Genomic DNA, 21,058 nt, shown 5'->3' with positions numbered 1-21,058 from the left:
TAAACCTGTTAGAGGTTTACCTTTAACACATAATTATTTAAAAATGCGTGAAATGAATATGCATCAATTATATCCACCTGAGTACGGCCCTGACTTTTATTCCGAGAATTATTCGTATTCAATAGTGAATCGCCTTATCGGTATACATATGATCCGAACTTTACACACTATGCTTGTAATAGCTTTACTGACTGTGAAGATTAGGATCGATCATATTACCGGTATTAATTTGGATTACAAAAATGCTATAAAATATGACAATTTCATTTAAGCTTTTCAAAAAAAAATCATCAGCATTCAGTTTATATCATCTAATGATGTAAAATAGCCGTCATAGTATTCTTTCTCAGATGGTGGAAAATCAAAAGAAAATTAATTTCACATTAATTCAATTCTTAAATAAAATAAACCTTATAGACTGGGGTAGAAGCCTTTGAAAATAATGAAAAGATAAAAAAAATCGCAGTCGGATGAAACCCATTAGAAAAGGAGGGGAATATGATAAAAATGTAAGGAAAAATAAATTACGGTCAATCCGAGTTCGGGAAGCGGGAGGGGGGAGCTTTAAAGAGAAAAAAATGGTTTCTCTCGATTTCCGACAAAACTACAAGTCCTATAGAAAAAAGTTCAATGGCAAAGTTGTAGGTAATTAAAAGTTCTACAACTTTTGTATTCACAATTTTTTCACATAACCTAAAAATTTAGGTGAAAAATTCAAAAAACCAAGTTTTTGGTCTTTTATTTCTATCTACTTCAAAATTTATTTTTTTTCTATGAAATTTGGTGGAAACTTACTTTATTATGTCCCAAATACACTGTAATTTATTTGATTGAAAATATTTATTTTTTCGCCTTATTTTGAATTAATACCAAAAAAATAACCTAATTTTCAATCGAAAAGTCACCCGTCAAAATATCAGCTTTTTACAAAAACTTGGGGTGCCTTTTATTCATTGAAATCTCTACTTTCATATGGTGTAAAAAAAATAAACACCACCATAGTAAATGTTCTCAGGAAATGCAAACAAACAGTCTGAAAATTAGCTTTTACTAAATCAGGCACACTTCTTGATCTCTATATCTTCTCTTGTATCGGCTTTTCGGTAATATTTCAAAAGAAAAATAATTATCTGTTCTAAGTTTAATATTTTACAGCATATTCAAAAGCAAAATGATGTCGATAAAAACATTTCAGGTAGTTCGAGAAGTGTGTCTGATTTAGTAAAAGCTAATTTTCAGACTGTTTGTATGCATTTCCTGAGAACATTTACTATGGTGGTGTTTATTTTTTTTACACTATATGAAAGTAGAAATTTCAATGAATAAAAGGCACCCCAAGTTTTTGAAAAAAGCTGATATTTTGACGGGTGACTTTTCGATTGAAAATTAGGTTGTTTTTTTGGTATTAATTCAAAATAAGGCGAAAAAATAAATATTTTCAATCAAATAAATTACAGTGTATTTGGGGCATAATAAAGTAAGTTTCCACCAAATTTCGTAGAAAAAAAATAAATTTTGAAGTAGATAGAAATAAAAGACCAAAAACTTGGTTTTTTGAATTTTTCACCTAAATTTTTAGGTTATGTGAAAAAATTGTGAATACAAAAGCTGTAGAACTTTTAATTACCTACAACTTTGCCATTGAACTTTTTTCTATAGGACTTGTAGTTTTGTCGGAAATCGAGAGAAACCATTTTTTTCTCTTAAAAGCTCCCCCCTCCCGCTTCCCGAACTCGGATTGACCGTAATTTATTTTTCCTTACATTTTTATCATATTCCCCTCCTTTTCTAATGGGTTTCATCCGACTGCGATTTTTTTTTGTTTCAAAAATTATCTACTCTAGTCTATTATTAGATATGTTAAGTTCATCATTCAATGTTAGGTACGTATGGAAACAGTTAGAACATAGGAAGATGATTAAGAAATAAGGTTATCATTTATGATAAGAATTAAATATTAGAATTAAAAGATAGGGAATATTATAATATACTTAAGCCTGGATTACTACTTTTCGAATAAGCAAATTGTAATTATTTTTAAATTTCCATTAGTTTCTACAGATATTCTTGATTTATTTCATTTAGCTATTTTTCCAAAAAAGAATAGGCAGGCCCTCATCCCTTCCTATCCATATATAGCAACTAACAGTAACTCATTCTTGTACATAGAGGCTGAATGCCCGAAGTATAATATCTGGTATCTCTACGAATCGAAAAACAATCAAATTCAGACGAAGCCGGACTGTATTCAGGACTTCATTCAGATTAAGAATCAAACCTTAAATAGTTCCTGCGAGACGACAGTTATTTCACTCTCAAAAGAAACGACGCAAGAACTAGATGAACGACATTACATATTATCTTTGCCACGCTCATCTAAAATCTTGCTATAAATGCAACAAGAGGACTTCGTGATACTCCAAGTCTTAATTTTGGCCATTTGGAACACGATGTGACGCAGATCGACACATATACTTTATAGAGGACCACAGATGAGCAGATGAGCCCCAGCTTCCAGCAACATTTTTTGACAAAATTCAAAAATGGTCGCTGAACTTCGGCGGGAGGAGTTACGGCCCTGCCTTCATACGAAACTTGATGAATACGCCGTTCGCACGGGAATAGAATGTGGGTCCTATTTCCCTGAGTTAGCATCCAAGCTTACGTCTTTATAATTATTAAAATGTATAAATTCATTCTTTAACTCCGGTCTGCATCGTGCAGACATGGGTGTAAAAGTCTCATTTTAGCCATTAAATGTAGTTTCTAAGTATATCTGAGTTTCTTTTGGGGCCTCCGGCTACGGGAAATGTAATTAGTTGTTCCTACCAAAGTGTTGACAATAATAAAACGGGGTTAGCTATTAGAGCGATAAAAGCAAGTTCCAATCTTACACATACTTCTTCACACACACATACACATCTTACACACATAATATCAGGGTTTTGTTTGGTAGACTGTGTTAGGCGCGGGACATATACAAGCGGCGCGGCGCGCATCGGGCGCACCGCGGGCGCACTGCCGGCGCGCCGCGGGCGCGCTGTTCGCATCGGGCGCGCTGTTGGCGAAAATGATATTTATATAGAGTGGTTAAATGCATTTTCTTCATGCATAATTTAGTAAAATTATGTTTTTTGTGCTAAAAGAGATTAACATTAATTTGAAAGTAACGATTTTGTTTTGATAATTCCTTGTAAGTAAATAGCGAGGATAACCCCACGATTGCAAATATATCTTTGTTGAAAATGTTGGAATTTACTTGGAAAATTTTATAGTACTTTTAAAGTGATTTTAAAGTAGTACTGGTGTAATGATGGAAGAAAAGAAGGTTAAAATAACACAAAATTTATATTGTACTAGCGGTCCACCCCGGCTTCGCCCGTGGTACATATTTCGCAATAAAAGGTAGTCTATGTTCTTTCTCAGGGTCTAAAGATTATCTGTGCCAAATTTCATCAAAATCGGTCCAGTACCTAGTTTATGCGTGAAAACCATACATACATACATACATACATACATACATACATACATACATACAAACCTTTCCTCTTTATAATATTAGTATAGATAAAATATGGTTTTCAAACACAGGTTTACATTTAAACCATATAAATCTTATCATTAAAATCTCAGTTCAAAAGTATTTACAGTACTGGAGGCTTACTCTTCAACCTAATTTCAATTCCAATCTAAGACCAATCCGATCCCAATGTTAATTTTGCAGTCACGTGATTTCGTACTCTTGAAAACAATCTGACAACATTGGATTGAAATTGGGATTGCCCCGCGATTATTTGTTACACGTGAAGTTAGCTATGAGACGGGCCGCAATAGTGTCGTCTAACTCTTTATGATTAATCGGTAATAGGACTTTTAAATGCTTTATCCTTTAAAAAACAAGGCTAATAAATATTTCTGAGTTAAATAAATATTTAATTTTATTCTTTTTAACATATTCCATCTATTTGAGCGATAGAAAATGGTCAAAATCATAAAATCACGTTTGACGTTGGCTGTATGCGGGAGGATCGTTGCCTTTTCTGCAACCCAACGCAGACGCGCTCCAATTTCAAATATTCTAAACATATTCAAGTGGTTGAGAAGAGTGAATCTTATTTTAGTTGCGAGAGTTAGATATTTATAATTTTGAATTCATATTTAATTAGTTACTCAACTAATACGAGAGATTTACATAAGGGGTAAGTAAAAAAATATACTAGCTATATAATAAGACAAGGCTGGGCTAAGGTAATACTTGTTACTTTAAATATTAAATTGAATAATTTCATTAAAATTCAAACATGAAAGCAAGTCTCAAAGTCGAGCCTCAGATATTTTTAACAATTTATATAAACTGCATTTAAATCATTAACAATAAGATAAAAATTCATTTGTTTTCAGTATTGGGCTGAGAAGAAATGTGCTCTAAAAAAACATTGTGCAGATCTCTCGGCTTCAATGACACGTACTGGGGGAGGGACAGACAACCTAGCAGTGTTGTCTGCCCTAGACAATAGATTAGTGGCAGTAATGGGGGGACAAGAATTTGCGACGCGTGATACAATATTGACAGTCGACCCATTTCCTCAATCGGTAATATATTTAAATAAACGTACAATTTTGTAATATAAATTTACATTACATTACATTTAGAATTCTCAATATTTAATAAATTTTATAATATTCTTTTCATTGTTTCAGTCTGCACCAGTAGTGGAAAACATTTTAATACCTGCAGAAAGTGTGGAAATGGATAGTTCCACAATTATAACGTCACACAATGAGGCAGTACAAGAATTACCCACGAGTAAATATTTGTAGTTTAGGAATTTTAAATTATTTTAAATATGCTCCATAAACCCATAGTCACTCAACCACAATTGGGATTTTTTGTTACAGCTCGAACATGTAACACTTCACTATTTTATTTTATTGACTTTTTTCTAAACATAAACAATTTGTAACATGATGTTTCAAGTGCTGATTTTACATTTTTTATGATTATATTTCAGTACCTGCGCCTGCGACGCCACTTCAAAGTACCCTTCCACAGCGACCCCGCCGACGCCGGTCCTCGATACAGAGAACGGTGGATATTGACATGCAGCAGATGACGGATATCGAAGCGCGGCGGGTTGAAGCCGAATTAATTACAGCGCAAGCATTAACCAAATTGTCAGAGAGCGTTAGCAATATTGAAAATGCTTTGTTATCTATTGCTAATGCAATTTCAGAAGTTGCAAGAAAAATGCCCAGTCAATAACTTTTCAAGATTATATTATTATGTACTTATGTGTTGAAATAATTTTTTTTATTATTCTTTTTTTATTTGTTAGGTAATGTATCATTCTATTTTAATTGTTAATTTGTGTTATATTAGTAGAAAGTATAGAAATAAATACTATGATTAAATAAAAAAAGTTTATTCATTTCATTCATCATCACATGTCAAAACTTAGATTAACAACTTAATAGATTAATCATTTAAAAATAAGTTGAGTAGGTAACTTATAACTACCAAAGCTGAAAAAATACAATTTTATACCAAATAACTAAACATAACTAGAAAATTTATAACAAATAATATAAAACTTCCCTTGCTTTTAACCTACCTCCTACTTGCCCACAACTGCTGAACTAAAATATTTCGTTTTTCGATTCCTCGTCTTAGTTCAGCAGCTGCAGCTGTGCTGCTAGTTGATTCTTGAGAAGAGACATCAGGGCATTCATTACCACACTCTGCTGTATTCTCTACAAGATCAACACCTACTCTATTAATACATATGTTATGTAACACGCAACATGCGTTGATAATTTTAGCTACTGTATCTGGATGGTAATGCAGCACTCTATGTTTGTGTAAGCAACGCCACCTATTTTTTAATATACCAATGGTACGTTCCACGGTATTCCTTGCAGAGCAGTGCAACTTAGTGTAGTGATGTTCTGGGGAGCCATCAGGAGCATCTAATATAGGTGTCATCATGTACTCCCTCTGTGCATATCCAGAATCACCTGAAATGTAAAACTATTTATCAAAATAGATTCAAAAATACAAAAATCCTACTATAAACTTATTTAAATAATTTACTTGCCTAGTAAATACACATTTTCTCCATTATTATTTAAAGTAATTAAATGTTGTTAAACGGGGTGCTGATTCCACACGAAACTATCATGCGATGCTCCTCCAAATGAAGCATCTACTGACAAGATTCTTAAATCTGCATCACTAATCTAAAAATACATATTAAATTAAAAACATGGACTTATAACAAATTGATTATTAAGTGAATTATTACTTACAATCATAACATTTCTTGAATGAAAATGTTTGCGATTAAAAAACCTTTCTTCATTATCTTTAGGTCTTATCATGGCTACATGAGTGCCATCAATACATCCAATAATACAGGGAATGTTAAATTTTTCATAAAATCTAGAAAATAAGTGCAACTTAATGAAACAATGCTTTATAGAAAACACAAAAAAAAAACAGTTTTATAATCCAAGATAAAAGGTAGATAAAAATTAGGTATTTGTCTTTTGCATTACCTTCGTTTTATAGCATCTCTTTCCGGACGATTTTGAGGAAACTTAATCCATTTTTTTTGAATAACTGCATTGTTAAGAGCTGCCGTCACATCCCTTATACTGCGACTAACAGATTGTTGTGACATGAGAGTACCATACGTGCATCCAACTAATTTTTGGTAACTCCCAGTCGCATAAAAAGACAATGCTACTAAAACCTGCAAAAATTATACAAGTCTAAAGCTTTTCTTATGTATATCACTATATAATATTATCAACATCAAAAAAGTCAATTATTAAAGAATTAAAAGATAATATACGTACCTTATATTTTGGTGCTATATCACTTCTTCTTTTATCAGTTGGCATAAAAGGTTTGATTTCTTCATAAATTTCCCCAAATAAAACCTTACTTACTCTATAATTCGCTCTAAATTCTTCATCATTCATGGTAAACGCTTTATCCGTATATCGCATCATACGACGCTCATCTCGTCGTTGTTTTAATTGTTTTCTATGGGAATTACTCAAAATACTATAAATAACTGCTAACCGTGCCATATTATACACCAATAACTTATTAAAATCAATTAAAATAGTAAAACAATTCCTAAAAAGTTACACTTTTGCTATTGGAAAAATCACAATTGACAAGCAATCCGAACGCAATATCAACTCAATAGACCGCTGTCAAATAAACTCAAGAGTAGCATTTAGCGCACGGCATAGCCCGATCCCAATCCCACTTAGTTCTCGTAAGAAATACGCAATTTGAAACCAATGTGGCGCTAGTGTCGATCTCAAGAGTACGAAATGTTAAAATTCCGATGTATCGACATTGGAATTAAACTCGAGAGTAAGCCTGCTGATCATTCCACAATATTATTACAATTACAAATAAATAAAAAACACAATCAAAATCAGGATTATCTTTATTTCTGACATTGTAAATACATGGGAACTTTCATTATGCTCTTCTTCATTTTCACTTTCCCTACTGCCATCACCTGTGTAAATCATTTCATCGATTAATTCAATTCACCTTTAAAAACAAAACGAAGAAGGGTATGTAATAGCAGCTCTACATAATTCCACACAGAGAGAACACATTTTTGACTGACAGGCTACCGTCTCCTACCACCCGATTTGTTTTTGATTGTGTATGACCGTGAATTGACCTCTATTTGGATGCGATGGGGGAAGCGCGCCTGCGGTACGCCTGCGGTACGCCCGCGGCGCAACGGTGGCGTGCCGCCTCGACGCCTGTCCAAAATTCTTTCATACAAAATGTATAAGAAGGATGTGGTGCAAAACAGATTGAAGAGGCGCGCTTATGGCACGCCCGCGCCCGCACCGCTTGTGTTTGACCCGCGCCTTATGGGAATTAGTGGGTGGTACAAAATATACGAGGTTATCTTTTATATTTATTAGTTACTAGCTTCCGCCCGCGGCTTCGCCCGCGTGGTGTTTTGATAAAAGGTAGCCTATGTTCTTTCTCAGGGTCTTAAGATTGTCTGTGCCAAATTTCATCAAAATCGGTGGAGAGGTTTAAAAGGGAAAGCGTAACAGACAGACAGACAGACAGAGTGACTTTCACATTTATAATATTAGTAGGTATATTGTCGTCACAATACTTCCTATAAATGTACAATCCTCATATTTTGGTTTAATCAGCTCTAGGATAAAATATAATACATTATTATACAAATGCATCTACATATATGTAGGTACCTACTTCATGTCTTGCAATTACGCTGTTACAATTTTTTAACTCGTGAACCAATAATAGACTTAACCCGCGAGCACTCGCGCTATGAGCATTTTGCTCACAGTAAATTTAAAACACCCGCCATTTTGTCAAAATTATTCGTACGTACATCGTTCATTTGGTAGCTGAGTTTTGTTCCGTCCCCCACCCCTGTATGCAGTTCACTTCTCGAAAGTGTGCGCCAGTCACTTGGACGAGGTGGTTTGTTGCGCCGTGTACCATCAGGCGGCGTTTTGCTCATCGCGCGGGTATCGACGCAAGTACTTTTTTTTACTCATGACTTTATTTTTTTTCATCTTAGCGACTGTTTTACTGCTAATTTTATGTAATATTATGATTTTACATTACTGAAATAGTAATCTATTATGAATTTCTGTTATAGATGGATCGTGATCGTGATATAGGGATGAACAAATTTTATTTTATTTTAGACCAAAACCTAGTAGTATCTTTGGTTTTCATAAGAGCAAGGTTCTGGTATCTTACGTACCAAACAAGAAGAATAAAAAAATGTTCTTATGATAAGTACACTTCATAACGACGACCAAATCGATCCAACAACTGGAACTACCGCGAAACCAGAAATTATCACCTTTTATAATAAACCGAAAGGAGGTGTTGATGTTGTGGATCGACTAAAAGAAGAGTATTCTGTGGCAAGAGTGGCATGTAGATGGCCGCTGAGATTATTTTTCACGATCCTAAACATAGCCGGAATCAACAGTCAAATCATTTACAAAGAAAATACGGGTATAATCATCACGCGCAAAGACTACTTGAAACAACTAGCTTTTCAACTAACACAGACACATATCCAAAGAAGAAGCACCTTCCAAAATATTTCATATCCTCTTCAGCAAGTGTTGAATCGTTTTTTTACCAGAATCTGAGTTACCAGAAGAAGAAAAACCAAATGGTATCTGCGCGGTTTGCCCAAGACGCAAAAATCGCAAGACCAAAAAGAGCTTCATTTACTGCCAAAAATTTTTATGTACCGAGCATAGTCGTACAGTATGTGATATGTGTAAAGCTCGCGTATACGACGAAGATTAGTTATTTATATGTATTTAGTTAAGTTTTTTTTTTGAAAAGTTTTTTTTGTCGAATTTTTTCCGTAAGACTGCCTGACAAGACTGGCAAATTAGTTTCTATGATTGTTAATTAAAATAAAAAAGATTAATATTGTTAACTCTTTGAATATATATTTTGTAGAATAAATAATGTGTATTTTATTGAATAAAATGTTTTTTTATTCATATTTTTTGGTAAAACATGCATTTATTGACATTCATAAACGTGAGCAAAATGCTCTACACGCGAGTGCTGATGTAATTTCTTGAGGCGCGAGTGCTGGCGGGTTAATAAAGATAAAAGATAATCTGTCTTTAATTTATTTTGCACTAACCGTTGGTAATCAGTTTATAGCGTAGATATTGAGTTCAAAAAAATTGTAACAGCATACCTCGTCCAAGACATGAAGCCCTACGGTCCTATAAATGCGTTATTGCAATAATTTGTTACTTATCCTAACGCTGAATAAACCGAAGCCTTGATACTGAACATTTTCGAAGGTTATACATATATTGAACACTTCAACATATAAACGATATGAAAATTAACTTGTTTGGAAAATTATTCAAAATAATATATTCAAAGAAACACCTACCCACAAGCAGTACAAATATATAAGTACGATAGAAGTTATCTCAATTTCCAATACTCCAATTTCCTTTGACTTGTACCACAGAATAAATTTCACTATAGGTATCGCAGTCACAACGATTTTCCTTTGAAAACCAAACACCGTGTTAGGGCGCTTCGAAGTAAGTGATTAGTAAGAGTGTTAACATCAGACTGCTACAGAAAATGTGAATTTGACATATGGATATCTACTACAGAAACCTTGAGTTTTGTATTCGATTTTAAAGAAAGTGTAGAACGAAAGAATATTTGTTTAACTAGACAACCAAAAAAACCCCTTGTTGCAGGAATGAGGGACATAATTTTTTATAGATTTAAAAATGTAAGCTTTTTTAACGTACCTTTTTTTTTTTTTTATAGTGGTGAAATCTTCCAAAGATATCCACGGCCCCCGGGGAAGGAGCCGTGGGTTATGTCGGATTCTTACCGACTAAAACCACCTATTGTAAGCGTGTAGTCTGCTCGTGGCCACGCTTGTTGAAAAGTCTTCGAAATAACAGGATAAATAATAGAATGAGCGATTTCTGTATGAAATACGTAAAAAATCTTATAGCAAAGAAATGTATTACAGCTGATAATAATGTTAAGTTTACAATAATAGTAAAAAAAAAAATTGGTTGTCTGTAAAGTCGGCTTACTGACGATAGTTGAACGTGACAACGTCCGATTGTGCTTCTTTGTCGCTCGTTCCGCGCACTCGCTTGCACTTCAAGCCTACATGGAACGCCTCAGAGCGAGGTAACGCCAATGAGTCATGTTTTTTCGTGCGTGCAGCCGGCTCTATCGAATTATAAATTTATAAGACGTTGTCACGTCAAAAATCATCTGCTTGGGGCACAGGGGCGTTGTAAATCATTTTCCATCAGTTATTATCATAATATTACGTCAAATGTCGATCATATTATGTTATATTATGTCGTTCCCTTCAACGTGGTTTACTTTACTGATTCGAGCAGTGATAATATGGGCAGTGAGCAAATAAATTGAGAAGCCAATTAATTTTTTATTCACTCAAATTAAATTTCTATACATCTAATTACGTAACGACACTCATGCTGATGAACTAAGACGTCAAAACAATGCACCATTTCCAAATTGATGTACAAAGTAAATTTGGTTCGGATTCACAATAAGATCCAGAATCATAGTGCATTGCATCGAAATTTGCAATGTAACAACAATACATCTGCTATTGACAGGCTAATCTGTGGTTCAATCAAATTCGAGAGGCTGTCCTCTTCACTCCCATGCAATTAAATCGTGCATCCCTCTCTAGCGTATAATACTATGGCTTTGTAATGTTATCTCTGATTTCAGTATAGGGATTCTTGTTAAAAATAGTGATAGGATTGTGAGTGAGCAAATTAGATATTACATAGTAAAATGCTCGTTGCTATAAAGATATAGAGTTGAAATTCGATGTTTTAATTAGTAATCACGTTCACAAAATATGTAGAGATATTCTTATTTTACCTGGTTTGATATACTTTAATACCGTTTACCTTCATACATTACCGTTGAAAATGTGTCTGCAATATGTATAGGTATTATTATATTTTTTTTCAGAAATTGTACCGATTACCAATCTTGTTTGAACGCGCTAATCTCGGGAACTTTACTGGTCCGATTAGAAAAATTCTTTCGGTGTTAGATAGCCCATTTATGGAGGAGGGCTATAGGATGGCTATAGGCTATATATCATATCGCTAAGACCAACAGGAGCAGAGCCATGCGGGTGAAACCGCAGCTGTAATATCATAATTTTTCAGCTACTGACAGACAACAGTTGCCTCTTTAAAAACTTCTAATGTAGTCCTAATTTTCTGCGTCAAAACTTATGTATAACTAGAGGTCCGCCCCGGCTTCGCCCGTGGTACATATTTCGCAATAAAAGGTAGCCTATGTCCTTTCTCGGGTATCAAAATATCTCCATACCAAATTTCATGCAAATTGGTTCAGTAGTTTAGGCGTGATTGAGTAACAGACAGACAGACAGAGTTACTTTCGCATTTATAATATTAGTATGGATTTAAATAATACACCAGTAGATACTTTAGACAAAGTTCACACTTCAGCTTAGAAATAATTCAGATCTACTTGCATCGAGTTATCGAACGTTCGAATCTTTACTGCAAGTCCATTAGAGTTAATTTACAATTCCTGGAATAGAGTGCTTTTAGTAAATAAAATACCACAAATTGCCACCATTTCACATACAATTTCATTGAGCGGTAATGCATTTTGATTGTAATTTAGGCCTTGATATTTGTTGCGTTGTGTAATTTTATGCTTAGGGCATAGTGTTAGAGTTATGTTTGATTCTGTGTATTGCATTGTTCAAATAAATCGTTAGCTAGGTACTGTGATGTTTGACATCCATAGTAAAATGCGAAAGTCAGCCAGACTTCAGAGTCTAAAATACAACACCGATTTCGATGAAAATTCAAATGGAAATAGTTGAAAATTGAAGTTCAAAATATATAGGTTACTTTTATAAGCTTGTAGTTTTGTACGCAGCAAACTCGTGGGGCACAACTAGTATATTATACAGCGAATAGTGGGATAATTATATTGTTTTTAAGCTATCGCGGGCCTTGAGCGCGGGGACCGAATCCAGAAATTCCGTAACGAAAAAGGCATGCTGTGCAGCTGTGCAATAGCTTTACCGCGGCAGTCCCCGAGTGCCACACGTCTTTTTATTAACCCGCGAGCACTCGCGCTATGAGCATTTTGCTCACAGTAAATTTAAAACACCCGCCATTTTGTCAAAATTATTCGTACGTACATCGTTCATTTGGTAGCTGAGTTTTGTTCCGTCCCCCACCCCTGTATGCAGTTCACTTCTCGAAAGTGTGCGTCAGTCACTTGGAAGAGGTGGTTTGTTGCACCGTGTACCATCAGGCGGCGTTTTGCTCATCGCGCGGGTATCGACGCAAGTACTTTTTTTTACTCATGACTTTATTTTTTTTCATCTTAGCGACTGTTTTACTGCTACTTTTATGTAATATTATGATTTTACATTACTGAAATAGTAATCTATTAAGAATTTCTATTATAGATGGATCGTGATCGAAGGGATGAACAAATTTTATTTTATTTTAGACCAAAACCTAGATGGTTTTCATAAGAGCAAGGTTCTGGTGTCTTACGTACCAAACAAGAAGAATAAAAAAATGTTCTTATGATAAGTACACTTCATAACGACGACCGAATCGATCCAACAACTGGAACTACCGCGAAACCAGAAATTATCACCTTTTATAATAAACCGAAAGGAGGTGTTGATGTTGTGGATCGACTAAAAGAAGAGTATTCTGTGGTAAGAGTGGCATGTAGATGGCCGCTGAGATTATTTTTCACGATCCTAAACATAGCTGGAATCAACAGTCAAATCATTTACAAAGAAAATACGGGTATAATCATCACGCGCAGAGACTACTTGAAACAACTAGCTTTTCAACTAACACAGCCACATATCCAAAGAAGAAGCACCTTCCAAAATATTTCATATCCTCTTCAGCAAGTGTTGAAACGTTTTTTACCAGAATCTGAGTTACAAGAAGAAGAAAAACCAAATGGTATCTGCGCGGTTTGCCCAAGACGCAAAAATCGCAAGACTAAAAAGAGCTGCATTTACTGCCAAAAATTTTTATGTACCAAGCATCGTCGTACAGTATGTGATATGTGTTAAGCTCGCGTATACGACGAAGATTAGTTATTTATATTTAGTTAAGTTTTTTTTTTTGAAAAGTTTTTTTTATCTAATTCTTTCCGTAAGACTGCCTTACAAGACTGGCAATTTAGTTTCTATGATTGTTAATTAAAATAAAAAAGATTAATATTGTTAACTCTTTGAATATATATTTTGTAGAATAAATAATGTGTAGTTTATTGAATAAAATGTTTTTTTATTCATATTTTTTGGTAAAACATGCATTTATTGACATTCATAAACGTGAGCAAAATGCTCTACACGCGAGTGCTGATGTAATTTCTTGAGGCGCGAGTGCTGGCGGGTTAATACAGATATTATATTTACTTTATCTAGGTAGTTCGTGAATCCTATAATGGCTCAAGGATTATTTATAACTGCTTTTATATCCCACAGATTATTTATATCGGCTTCAATATTTTTACGGCTTACATGTCAGTGGCGGACTTACTTCGCTTTTGTTATTTCTACAATAAAAGAAGAGCATGTGTACTGAGCACACGTGTCAGAAGTTAGACTTTAGCAAGATTCAAAGATACTAAAATCGTCGCCTTACTCCATGACGTGATGTTTGCCATGACGCGACCTTGAAATTTGACTCTCTACGCGCCTAAAGAAGTTCAAAAGATTTAGGAATTTTGAAGGAATTCAAAAGTAAATAAGATGTAAGATAATGAAGAGTGATTGCTCATTGTTTCATTCATCTTCTTATATATAAAAATGAATCGCAAAATGTGTTGATAAGCGCATAACTCGAGAACGGCTGAACCGATTTCGATAATTCTTTTTTTATTATATTCCTTGAAGTACGAGGATGGTTCTTATTTAGAGAAAACGTAAACATGTACCACGGGCGAAGCCGGGGCGGACCGCTAGTTTTTAATACTTTTTAATTTTTATACCCATTGGTGAAGCATCTCTTTGCAAAGTTTTTGTCGTGACTTTTCGCTCAATGAGCGATTTCTTTAAGCGTAACATATTGTGTACACAGATTATCTCGATAAATTTTATGACTATTTATAATTTTATTAATTACTAAAACATGAAAAACTATCTCCATACATTCTCCTATATACATATTCTTATCAATCTGTTACATAGAATGTACCAGTATTTACAGACATTTTAGCCTCAGTCAAATTCCTTCTAATATCGAAATGCCCTGTGGTTTGCGGAGGGCAATCATTTAGTATTTAGTGACCCACATACCCATTTACTTATTAACACTGAATCTGTAAGGGCCTTAACATATTTCAATGGGTATATTTGGGTCTAAGTAAGGAACAATTAGGGTTAAATTACTTATTGTGTTGTATATTCTTTATGAATAAATGATATTACAATGAGTTTTATGTTTATTAAAAAAAAGATACACCAAATGTATTACTTAGCTTAAACTAGTAAGCCAAAAATAGAGAACCGCTCGACCAATTCGTCTAATTTTTTAAAGGTATTTGTTAAGGCACAAGAAATATTCTCATGGGGAGAAAACAAGGAAGAAATAAGAGCTGGTTATTAATAACATACCTATCATAATTTTAAATTGATGTTATGAATAAGTAATTAAATAAATTTGCCTCTACCACCCAGGTATTCATTCTGTTATCAATCTGAATCTTAATAGAAAAATTCTTTTTTTAAGCTATTGCATAGCTTCTATCGCGGGCCTTGAGCGCGGGGACCGAATCCAGAAATTTAGTAACGAAAAACCTTACGCTCCCCACTCCGACGGGCACGGAGGTGTGGCTTGAAGACATAGCATGCAATAGCTTTACCGCGGCAGTCCCCGAGTGCCACACGTCTTTTTTTTCTATATCTATTGCAAGAAGCCATTACTTTTCTTTTCACGTTTGACATATAGATACAAGAAAGTTAAATACTACATTCATAGTTTTGTTCAAGAAAATCCATTTCAAATGTCACCAGTATAAAAAGACCCTTGAGTTATATAACAGGGCTTACGTAACAGACCATTCTGACACTACTTACCAAATCTTATGTAACGCGCCCTATTTTTTTAATAATGCCAAAAAGCGCTATTTTAAAGTTTTTGTTATACTATTGAATTCAATATAATTTACGTTTATTTGTTGCTGTTGTAAATAATAATTATGTACTACCTACTTACTCCTATCATTTCCTTAATTTCTCTCTATACAAAACGTTGCCGTTCAGAAATCGCTAATTAGCGATAAGACTGCTTGTTGTAATATGGTTATTATAAATTTCAATTTGTATTTATATATAGAGCAATAATGCACGAATAAATAAACGAATATAATTTTATTAAACTACTAGCTATTCGCCCGCGTTGTCAAAGGAAAACCCGCATAGTTCCCGTTCCCGTGGGATTTCCGGGATAAAACCTATCCTATGTGTTAATCCAAGTTACCCTCTATATGTGTGCTAAATTTCATACATACATACAAACCTTTCCTCTTTATAATATTAGTAGGTATAGATTAGTTTTGTAATAATAGAGAAGACGTTTTAAACCGCTTTAAATGGTCTGTTTTGTTGAATAAAACTATCCTAAATAACACATAAAATACTTTTACTTCCACATACTAATTAATTATATAAAAATATCTTTGTTAACACATTATTTCAATAGCTCACTTAACCTTTACCTAAAAAACAATACTAAATACAAAAAATCACAAGGAATACTTTATTATCGTGACGAATTTCACAATTGACCTTTTAAGTAGATTCACTCAGACACCGTTAAAGTACCAACTCGTGCATAAGCCCTAAATGGAACCGCTATGAAAAGGTTTTTATTTTTTTAGAACAATAAAAAATAAAATATCAGTTTGGACTATGTATTGTTTGAAATGTTTTATAATTATGAATTGTTTTTTTAATGTCGAGCTGTAGTTCAAAATATGTAATGTCTGTTACAATTACCAACTATTAATTTTCTTTATCTTGGAATTTGATATTAACTGTTTTATGGCATTCAAATTTAATAAAAATGAAACCCGTCTTCCTTGGTCACGGCATCACGCGTGAACGGGTGGACCGATTTCGATAATTATTTTTTTATTATATCTATTCCTTGAAGTACGAGGATGGTTCTTATGTAGAGAAAACGTAAATATGTACCTCGGACGAAGCCGGGGCGGACCGCTAGTATTTTATAAATCTTCTTATATATAAAAATGAATCGCAAAATGTGTTGGTAAGCGCATAACTCGAGAACGGCTGAACCGATTTCGATAATTCTTTTTTTATTATATTCCTTGAAGTACGAGGATGGTTCTTATGTAGAGAAAACGTAAACATGTACCACGGGCGAAGCCGGGGCGGACCGCTAGTTAGGTATAAATTTTTAAAGAATAGAGAAAAAATCGATCACGAGCCGGATCTTTTCTTTATCTTGACTTTGTATAATGTGTCACAACAAAATATTTACTATATTCAATCTATACGTCTGAATGTAATAAAGCTGAAGAGTTTGTTTGTTTGATCGCGTTAATCTCAGGAACTACTAGACCGATTTGAAAAATTCTTTCGGTGTTAGATAGCCCATTTATTGAGAAAGGTTATAGGTTATAGGCTATATATCACCACACTACGACCAACAGGAGCGTAGCAATGCGGGTAAAACTGCGGAGGACAGCTAGTTGAGAAAAAAAGTGCAATTGTATCATTGAATTGAATTCAAAGCATGTTCTAATTGAATTAACCATAAGTACTTTGTAACCTTAGTAAGTACATTCTTCTACAGCGTAAGTCTATACTGCAACTTAAATCTCATTACGATTTGCGAAGCACATAGCAACAACTATTATGTTACTACCTACGCCCCACGGTTTCACCTGAAGCAATAGTTACTAGTTATTATTCTGTGCCTGAAGCTAAAATGATAGGCAAAAGCTGACATTCCTCATTTAGATCCTGAGGGCTTTTAAAAAATGTGGGTTATGTTTCATCCAAATCGGTTCAATAGTTTAGTCGTTAGGGTTACAGACACGCATATTTTCCAATCCATAATAATGAATATTGGCGTAATAATGAATATATAAAAGGCGCAAAATACAATTGAAATTCTGTAGTTAATTTTGTTATTTCATTTATTTAATACAATTTTTAAACACTTTACTACTAAGATAAATGATTAAAACTGTGAAAATGCGATATTGTTAGACGTTATTTGGTTGTGAAAACAATTAATTTCGGCACTTGTGTAAGTATATATATATATGTATGTGGATTTTGAATGGATTAAAGCTCGTATAATTAATTTATTAAGCCTCTATAATTCTATTATTGACCTATTACGGGAAGCATTTATTCACGACCCTATAAATCAAAGGCTGTTAGCATTTTTTTTACTGCATTTTATTTCTTCTTTATTGTTAATGCGTTCTCTTTTGTTTAATTTCACATGATTTTCATATTCTTAACTAAAAGTGAACCTGCTATAATCATTTTACAGCATTTTACATTAAGCTTAAAAGATTTGTTTGTTTGAACGTGCTTTTCACAGGAACTGCTTAAGGGAATTGGGAAAATCTTTCACCAGTAGACAGCTTCATTATTCTTGCGTGACATGGGCTATTTTTTGTCTATCTCGCTCCAAACCAAGCGAAACTGAAGGGATCATCTATATTTAAAATCCCTTTTTCATTTCCTAAAGTATATGACATAATACACGTCATGATTTATTTTTACAAAAATTTTAATTTGGGTATCTGGCAGAATTGCCAGCGTTGTGGAGTTTGCCTCTGCAACATTGTGCTGAGCCAGGGCCTTTTTGCAACCACAAAGCAAGTTTGATTGACAAAGCGGTTCGGATCGTCATTCTTCATTCGAACCGCGAGGGACTGGAACATGCTTCCTGAGTATGTGTTCCCCGACGAGTACAATATGGGGGTCTTCAAGCGAAGAGTGAACGGGTAAGGTACCCAGGAAAGCGCGCTCTATCATAGGCCACATCTCCAGCTGATGGTAATCAGGCGAGATCGTGGTCAAGCGCTTCCCTATCATACAATAAAAAAAAAGATATAATTCATGTCAGTTGTAATTCGAGTGTTATGTTATTTTATTTTTGTATTTTTTTTGTATTTTTTATGGTGTCTTTAAATGTATAAGCATATCATTGTGTTGTTTGGTTGATATTTTTTTTTATATTTGTAAATCTGTATTTTATTTAAGTGTAATAATATTATTATTTATTATAATTTACTGAAACAATAATTAAATTTGAACCTTGTATTGTTGCGTCTCGTAATATACATTTTCATATTAAATTATTATTCTTAACCAAATTAAATTTACAGTTTTTACTAGCTTATTTGTTTCAAATTTTAATTAAAATTAGCACCATTAGTTTTTTAATAAATCAATTTACGTATTCATGTTTTTTAATCAATAAATTTGTAAATTTTATGTTTTAATTGAAATTATTGGAGTACCAGGGCTACATCATCATATAGGCAGTTTGTTAGGTCACCCTTCTCTTTGATTGGCGTCACGTCAAACTTTATAAGGTCGTAAAAACTAGATCAATTTTAATTGGACATTTCGTACCGCACTCAGCCCTGCAGTATATCGACCGGTTATTTTAAACTCATGGTCTATTTATTGAGGGCAAAGTGCAGTGCTAATTTTTAACACGTTTTTATTAGCTTTAACTGTATGTTTGCATGTAACTGACTTTTGACTCGATGGTGGTTTAAACGGACAGATTTAATTCAAGCTTTGTACACTTATCAAGGCTCGGTGACAATACAATAATTTAAATCGTATTTTTTTTATAAACTATACCTATTTATAATTAACTAGATTTCCGCCCGCGGCTTCGTCCGCGTTTTCAAAGAAAAACTCGCATAGTTCCCGTTCCCGTGGGATTTCCTGGATAAAACCTATCCTATGTGTTAATCCAAGTTACCCTCTATATGTGTGCTAAATTTAATTGTAATCGGTTCAGTAGTATTTGCGTGAAAGAGTAACAAACACACACACATCCTCACAAACTTTCGCATTTATAATATTACATAGGTATATACAGTAGGATGATGAACGGTGTGTTTGTTAGTATCTGACTGTTACGAGTTACAGTTGATATAAAACTGTACATTTTTGTTGATGAAACGTGTTTATTTTTAAATATTGCTCATAAAATGAATGTATTTCTGTTCCGTGTAAAAATTTTGATTAACTAAAATATTATATTCAGTACAGCAGAAAGCGTAGGCGTAAAATCTTCTAAACGAAAATATTAGGTACTAGCATTTTTGTACGTAGGTGTGTGTTTTTTATATATTAAATAAGCTGTATCTTCCGGTTTTACACGCATTCTACTATCAGTATAAGCGTGATGATATAGAGTATATAGCCTTCCTCGATATAAATGGGCTATCGAACACTGAAATATTTTTTCAAATCGGAGCAGTATTTCCTGAGATTAGCGCGTTCATACAAACAAACAAACGAAAGCTTCAGCTTGCCCATTTATAGAGGAAGGCTCCTGCGCAACTTTCTGCCTATCCCAACAAAAATAATGCTAGCTCATTACCTTCTCCTTTCCCACCTTGATTATGCTGATTCCTCCTACCTTGATCTTTCCGAAGTCCAGTTGAGTCGACTTGAACGCCTTCAGAATTTTTGCATTCGCTTTATCTTTGGCTTGCGTAAGTTTGACCACGTGTCAGACTATCGCAAAAAACTCAACTGGCTTCCCATCCGCTTCCGCCGTAACTCCCACATCCTTCATCTTCTTTTCTCTGTCCTGTTTGATCCTAAAGTTCCTCACTATCTCAAAGATAAATTTGATTTCTTTACCTCTCCTTTCCCTCGTCCTTCCAAAACTTTACTTTTGCGTGTCCCTGTCACGAACACCAAATTTTATGGTCATTCCTTTGCTGTTCGTGCTGCCAAACTCTGGGATGAACTTCCACTAGAAGTACGTCAAGCGCAATCCTTAAGGAGTTTTAAACACCTTCTTAAATCACACTATCTTTCTCTTGCTTAGCTTCTTCCTCTATTTCCTTACCTTATTTTCGTCTTTGTTATATACCTACTACTATATACTTGTTCTATATGTTATATTTATTTAATATTTATAATTATATTTTCTCTTATTATGTATGTGATATATATTATATACATTGAATATTTATAATTATTCTTTCTTTCTCCCTAACGCCTTATTTTTTTTGCTCACCCACCTCCTTTTAACGTCTATCCTTACATATTACCTACTTACGGTGGCCTGGAAGAGATCGCTACCTAGCGATAAGGCCACCGTTTGTACACTTTGTTTTCCTCTTACCTGTACTTTATGTGTCTCTATTTCTTTTGTGTGTGCAATAAATAATTAAATAAATAAATAA

General features: G+C 33.9%; 2 protein-coding genes across 2 annotated transcripts in view; both read left to right on the top strand.

The window, feature by feature from the left end:
• The window catches only part of LOC149478428 (uncharacterized), a 91,944-nt gene that overhangs the window by 29,894 nt on the left and 40,992 nt on the right, over positions 1–21,058 (top strand). The gene's annotated exons all lie outside the window — the stretch shown is intronic.
• Positions 3,980–5,408, top strand: LOC149478429 (uncharacterized). Its single transcript, XM_089709181.1, has 4 exons — positions 3,980–4,015; positions 4,402–4,593; positions 4,702–4,807; positions 5,013–5,408. The coding sequence occupies exons 1-4, from the start codon at positions 3,980–3,982 to the stop codon at positions 5,261–5,263; spliced, it is 585 nt and encodes a 194-aa protein (XP_089565307.1). The 3' UTR covers positions 5,264–5,408.

The sequence above is a fragment of the Colias philodice genome, chromosome 22 (genome assembly GCF_061535455.1).
Source record: "Colias philodice isolate Cphi_HAF_F1 chromosome 22, ilColPhil1 Martin Lab GWU primary, whole genome shotgun sequence".
In the NCBI taxonomy this organism is placed as follows: Eukaryota; Metazoa; Arthropoda; class Insecta; order Lepidoptera; family Pieridae; genus Colias; species Colias philodice.
The sequence above is the reverse complement of the archived record's forward strand: the minus strand, read 5'-3'. Positions and strand labels throughout refer to the sequence as shown.

Excerpts from the sequence above, each read along its gene's own strand:
- LOC149478429 (XM_089709181.1), top strand. The coding sequence starts at position 3,980 with ATGGTCAAAATCATAAAATCACGTTTGACGTTGGCT. Across the intron at positions 4,594-4,701 it reads TCGACCCATTTCCTCAATCG|TCTGCACCAGTAGTGGAAAA; the intron begins GTAATATATTTA and ends TCATTGTTTCAG. Across the intron at positions 4,808-5,012 it reads AGTACAAGAATTACCCACGA|TACCTGCGCCTGCGACGCCA; the intron begins GTAAATATTTGT and ends ATTATATTTCAG.